At 32.2% G+C, this 6024-nt stretch overlaps 1 protein-coding gene across 2 annotated transcripts; it reads right to left on the minus strand.

Moving 5' to 3' along the window:
• Positions 1 to 958: 958 nt before the first annotated feature.
• Positions 959 to 3728, minus strand: LOC105123429 (uncharacterized). Of its 2 annotated transcripts, none has more exons than XM_011023015.1 (4): positions 3608 to 3728; positions 3429 to 3497; positions 1793 to 2122; positions 959 to 1546 (listed from the first exon to the last, which is right to left on the minus strand). In XM_011023015.1, the coding sequence occupies exons 3-4, from the start codon at positions 2120 to 2122 to the stop codon at positions 1145 to 1147; spliced, it is 732 nt and encodes a 243-aa protein (XP_011021317.1). In that variant the 5' UTR covers positions 3429 to 3497; positions 3608 to 3728; the 3' UTR covers positions 959 to 1144. The 2 variants fall into 2 exon arrangements, with proteins under 2 accessions (XP_011021317.1, XP_011021316.1); XM_011023014.1 differs by having other exon boundaries at positions 959 to 1690; positions 3608 to 3726.
• Between the last annotated feature and the right edge of the window lie 2296 nt (positions 3729 to 6024).

The raw sequence follows: 6024 nt of genomic DNA on the forward strand, positions 1-6024 counted from the left end.
ATAGTTTAGATGTGAGATCAAAAAGGTTTTTGCAGCAAAAAAATAAATGATATTCAGTCAAATATGGATCTTGTGATATGGTGACTTTCTCAAAGTTTTGTTAATTCTAATCAACAGCTCTAAGGAAGTTGTAAATGGATCTTGCTGGGACTATTTTGTTGAAATATCAACTACTGAATCATTAACCTAATCATAATTTTTTTTCATTTTTCATAATTTTATTGAGGCTTGTGCTGTTATGATTATTCATTTGTGATTGTGAATATAAAACCTTATTCATTAATAAAAAAAATATTTTTAATCAGTTTGTAGATTAATTAAAATTAAGTTCCTTAAAAAAAATAAGCAAAATCAAGATTTTACTGTTTATAAAGTGAAAAAAATTCAGATTGGGCCGGGTTTTTCAAGGGCCGGTAGGGTAACTCAGTTTATCACTGGTCTAGTGGAATGAAAGAGTGATTTTACCGAACTTTTCTTATCAAAATGAAGAACAGGGACTAAATTAAACATTTTGTGTCAGTACAGGGACCCATAAAATTTTTATCTATCGAATTTAATACTATCAAATTTGATACTTATTCATGATATCGAGGGAGAACAAAACGGAGGATCCTTGGAAGGTCATTCAGCCTTTCTTCGAATTTAGATAGACGTTCTATGAAGTAAGGGTATAATTTGAGATCATTTATTGTTTAAGAAAAACCCATCAAATATTATTATTAACAAAACTATATAGCCATATTTTGATTTAAGAAAAAACAATTTATGATATCATATAGTTTTCAAAAATCGCTAAGGAGCATTATTAGTGATTAAGTATTAAATTTATGATATTTTAAAAAAGTTGGGAATTTCTTACTTTGGCTTATAAGTATATAATCATATTTTAAGAATTAGATTAATAGAATAATTGATTTAGAAGTCATTAATTAAATAAGAAAAAAAATTTCAAAAAAAAAAGTAAATATAATCTAAGCTTTTGATAAATAGCTCCTTATATATTATCATTCTCTCATTTGAAGTGGAAAAACATATCATGTACAGAGCACATACCATGGAAACTAGCTTCTATAAAAATTACAGAAATTGTTCTAACTCTAACTCAAATGTTCCATTTTCCAACTTTCTACTGTATTTACAGCTTTCATTCTAGGCTCTTGAGCCAAGACTTCTTTCTAACAAGAGACATTTTCACAAACATTATTCTCCAATCCGGATCTTTAAACTTTTCAAGAGCTTTGATATAAGAAGTATCAGACACATCTTCAAGATTCTCCAGTTCATCCATGCACTCATCGATTGAGTATGGAGCCCTTGTAGCTTGATCGGGCATTTCTTTATACTTTTGTGCTTTAGCTAAATCTCTTTCAGCTCTAGCACTTAGAGAAGATGCCAAAATTTCCCAACAGAAATCAAATTTTTCAAGCTTAGTTTCCTTGTTAACACAATTGCAGCCAGCTAGATAGTCATCAATTGGACGTTTTCCTCTAGAACTCCCAGCACAAGACTTTTCCCCTTCAATGACATGAACCCCTTGGCTAAAAAACTGTTCCTCATTTTGGTGATTTCCATCAGAGTTAAGAGGTAATTGCGTTGATGCATGATGGGTTGCAGAATTATTAAATATGTGACCAAGCATTTCATAATTGCGGCATCCCTTTGATTTAAATGTGATATAGTTCTTATGCTTCTGCAATTTAAATTAGATGCCTTGTATGAATAAGTTTGAAATCAAAATAAGTATCACTATGAAGGTTTTCTACTAGAAAACAATAATAAAATAATCCAGTACCTTCTTAAACATTTTCCAAACTTCTTCTGTGGCATATACTTGATTTGAGCTTGAACTATATGTAACTCCAGTATGACTTATCAAGTCAGAAAATTGACGATGTTTCAATCTTAGACGGTTGTACTTTCCTTGCAATCTTTCTGCTCCATATTTTTGCCCAATAACTGAAAATAATTCCTCATCTATCTCATTCCAATCCACTTGCTTAAAACTAGGTGTTCCATTTGGATGCCTTTTGACTCTCTCATATAAAATTGCCAAAAAAGCATCCTCATTTTTTTCAGGCCATCTCATATCTTCTCCGGTAATAACATTATTATGTCCCCCCATCTAAACATCAAATAAAATATTATAACAAAGTGAATTATTACATTATCAATCACACATGTCATCTCCTTAAAAAAAAAAAAACATGCCATGACATGAATATGATCTACAAATGCACATGTCAGTTTAGTCTATAGTTTGCATTTAGAGTGACAAACATGGAGCCAAATATATTGAATGCTATAATGTTGACATTTTCTCCCTATATAAAATAAGAATTACTCTCGATATTTTGGTTAATTTTCATGTGTGGCCTTTAAGAACCACATTAATTTAGTCATGACTCTCACCTTAAAATTACGTTACAATTTTGTAGTTTAATGGATCCATTAACTTTTGATGAATATCCACACGCAATGAAATCATTTGTTGGCAACCGATTACCCAAATTTTCAAAAGAGTAATCCAAAATACTAAAATTACTATTTGATTTTCTTGTATCTAACTATTACACTGCCAATTGTGTAGCTCGTATGCCCTAATCTAATGCCATATATGCAAGCTACATAACAGATGCTCATGCAAGTCTTTCGAATAAGCTAGAACCAAAATCCCTCCTAATTTACAATTTAAATGGCTCCAAGTTTTTACGTATCATATATATAAGATATCAGTCTAGAATTCTAACATATGCAAAATGATGATATAAATTGAATCATTATATTTGGATAAAAAAGTATATAAAGAACCCACAAGATTCAAATCTAATGGTATTTGTCAATATCAAATGGTATTTATTCCTTAAGATCCAACGGTATGCGACAATTAAATAAGCCCTCTTTTCATTTTTGTGGACCAAATTACAAACTAATTAAATAAGTGAAGTTATATGTTTCAAAAATATTATTTTTAGATATTCTATTTCGATGATACGAACTTTCTGTGCTCATCTAGGATGTTAGCTTTTTTTTTTCCTTCACAAATTTGATCTACATCACAGTGGTATTCATTTTGAAGACAACAACTACTGTAAGGTTTGCAGCTTTACTTGAACATAGAAAACAAAATGGAATTGTGTATCTAAAAATGTATCCCCGAGCCGAGGTCATTCAAATTTGGACTCACTGTACTGACTACCCTTGCCTCCCTTTCCTTGCACAGATACAGATTGGAAGTTCATAAGAGCAATCTCAATAAATTTTTCATACAGATGACACTAGAAATCAAGAGAAAGGAGGTACAAGTACTGTATGAGGTTTGACCATAAGATCCTAAGAGTACCGATGCATATGTGCTCAGGTGTCTACAAAACCCATTTCAATTTGACAAAAACCCAACAGAAAACAAGAGCGAAGGATAGGGATTGTACCTTCAAGAACTTAGACTGATGCAAGTATAGGATGATCCAAATGGTGGAGAAGGTGAAGAACTGAATAAGCTAGCCAATTTGAAAAGATTCGAGCAGCCAATCCAAGAATCAGATTGAAATTAAAAAAACAAAAAACTCATTTTATTTCTTCAAAAAACAGGAACAAAAGATGGGAATACCTTCAAGAACGTGGAGTGGAGCAAGATAGGAGGATCCAGACGGTGGAGAACGGAGAAGTGTGTCGGCTAGACATAGAGGAAAGCTGGAGCAGAGAACGGAATACATATGATAGGGTATATTTGTCATTAGATAAAATATGTAAGGTCATTTTTGTAAAGAAAAATCATTAGGCTAGAAAAAAGAATAGAAAAGCGGGAGTGAAAGTTTTAGAAAGATTTTTTACATGTTTTTTTATAATGAAATTTTATCATAAAAAACATAATACAAGAAGGTTGATTTTAGCTTCACCTGTGTAACTATGTTAGGTTTAATAATAATATAAAAAGTATAGATTATATATAAAAGCTATAAAGAACTCTTTAGCATTACTATTAATTTGATATAAGAAGTTAAATTTGAAAAAAATTAACTTGATTATTTGTTTCTTTTAAATTTAAAATTAAATTATGTAAAAATTACTTTAACATGACCCAATTAATTTAATAGATTCTAAAATAATATAGATAATTAATAAAATATGGTTTGACTTTAAAAAATAAAAATGATATTTAAAAAAATATATTAAAATTATAACATATTAGATTAAGTCAAATTTCACCAATTAACTTACTAATTCTATAAAATCTATTACACGGAAGATTAATTTCACTTAATTTAATAATTTTACAGTTTTTAATTATTTTTTAAAAAATAAAAACCTACTAAATGTCATAATGTTGATTTAAAATCACAGTAACTTTATAAAAAGTAATTCTAAATCAAAAAAAAAAAAACAAGAGTTTCAACCAAAAAATAAAAGAAGACTTGCGACAAAATGCAATATCATCCTAGGATGAAGATCATAACATTCCGGTAACGTTGGCATTGCCTGAGTCACCCAACACAAATGTGTGACCAACTTGTTACAAAAGCAAGACTGCTACAAAAGTAGTATACAGCTTGATGAACTTGAGTAAGGACTAGAGAACATCTAACATGATAGCTAGCAAAACAAAGGCTACGATGTAGCTAATGAAAGAACATTGAAGCTGAAGATTCTGCAAACAGTCTTCCAGTAAGAATCGGAATAGAACTTGCAAAGCACAGATGTTCAGATAGGCTCCAAGAAGCCACTTCAGCCCAGAACTTGAAAACCAGGAGAAAAAACAGAGTCATACTGCGGCTAGTCGACAGATATTGACAACTCCTAGAACATCAACCAAAACTCCAAGCAAAATTCCAAAGTGCGATTTAAGGACATGGAACAAAGAAATGTCAGCAGTACAAGAGGAGAACAGGATGCACAGCACAATATTTTACAGCAGTAAGGGGATACGCAGAGTAAGGAACTACAGTTCAATATTTCCGATTCATACAGAAGACTCCAGCATCCAAATCCAGTGGGTTAGCTCATCACATAGGGACGAGTCAGAACAAAGAAATGTACGGCAGCAACATGTGCACAGCAGCATTCTGTTTGTTGCTGCTGTGCACTTGTTGCAGCATTCTGGTTGCAGTCAAATAATTTAGTATTTGCAGTCAAAGGAGCAGTAGCAATCAGCATTGGCGAGGATCATCACTAATCAGAGAAACCGGACAAGTGACTGGATGTCAGCAATGTGTAGAAAATAAGTAAGCAGACAGCATTGAATTTCTGACTGATTTACTCCTTAGTTCCCTTGGAAGGTAGATAAACGACAGCTAAAAAAAGCACCAGAAACATCTTGACCATACCCACAAAATCAGAGCAAAACCCTGCAGAAAAAATGCTTGAGAAAAGAAGCATCACTCCATCTGGAAAAATTGTATCATCCTCCAAAAAGTTCTACCAGACAAGCTGCCACCCCTTGAAGAGATGAAAGTTAAATTCAGTCAAAACCCTACCACCAGCACAGCATTGCCATGCAAAATTCATGTCTTGAACTGCTACAATATTCAGTTGAGTTCGAAAAGGTTCTATTCTAAAAAATTTCACAGAAAGAACAATTAACTAATACAACCAAAGCTTTAAGGGTCTGATAATCATCAATATAACCTGTGATATTTTTGAAGCACGATAACATGATGCTACAAAAGATGGTGTAGCACTCTGTTTTATTTTGAATTCAGTGCGTTTTTTTAGTAATTACCGGAAAACGAATGTCGCGTGTGGTTGCTGAAAATCGTCGTTTTTGTCTGATTCTTAAATCGCTTGTGCCTTGAGCAGCACGTTAATGTACCCGGAAATCTCGCAAGAACAACCGAGAAAGGCAAAAAAAAAAGAGAGAAAAGGACAAAAAACAAAAGGGCAGACAGAGCTCATGACCTTCGGTAGCAGGGGCGGAGCAAGAAAAAAAAACTAAGGGGCCAAATTAAAAATTAAGGGGAGCAAAGTTAAATTTTTAATTATTTTTATAATATTTACAAGGGAGGGGGCTGGGAAAAAAATTTCCTGCAG

The sequence above is a fragment of the Populus euphratica genome, unplaced genomic scaffold, assembly GCF_000495115.2.
Source record: "Populus euphratica unplaced genomic scaffold, PopEup_1.0 scaffold10.1, whole genome shotgun sequence".
Taxonomy (NCBI): Eukaryota; Viridiplantae; Streptophyta; class Magnoliopsida; order Malpighiales; family Salicaceae; genus Populus; species Populus euphratica.

Bases quoted from the DNA above. Each gene is read 5' to 3' on its own strand.
- LOC105123429 (XM_011023014.1), bottom strand. From the start codon at position 2,122: ATGGGGGGACATAATAATGTTATTACCGGAGAAGATATGAGATGGCCT. The intron at 1,691-1,792 runs GTACTGGATTAT...TTTAAATTGCAG, and splicing joins TTTGGAAAATGTTTAAGAAG to AAGCATAAGAACTATATCAC.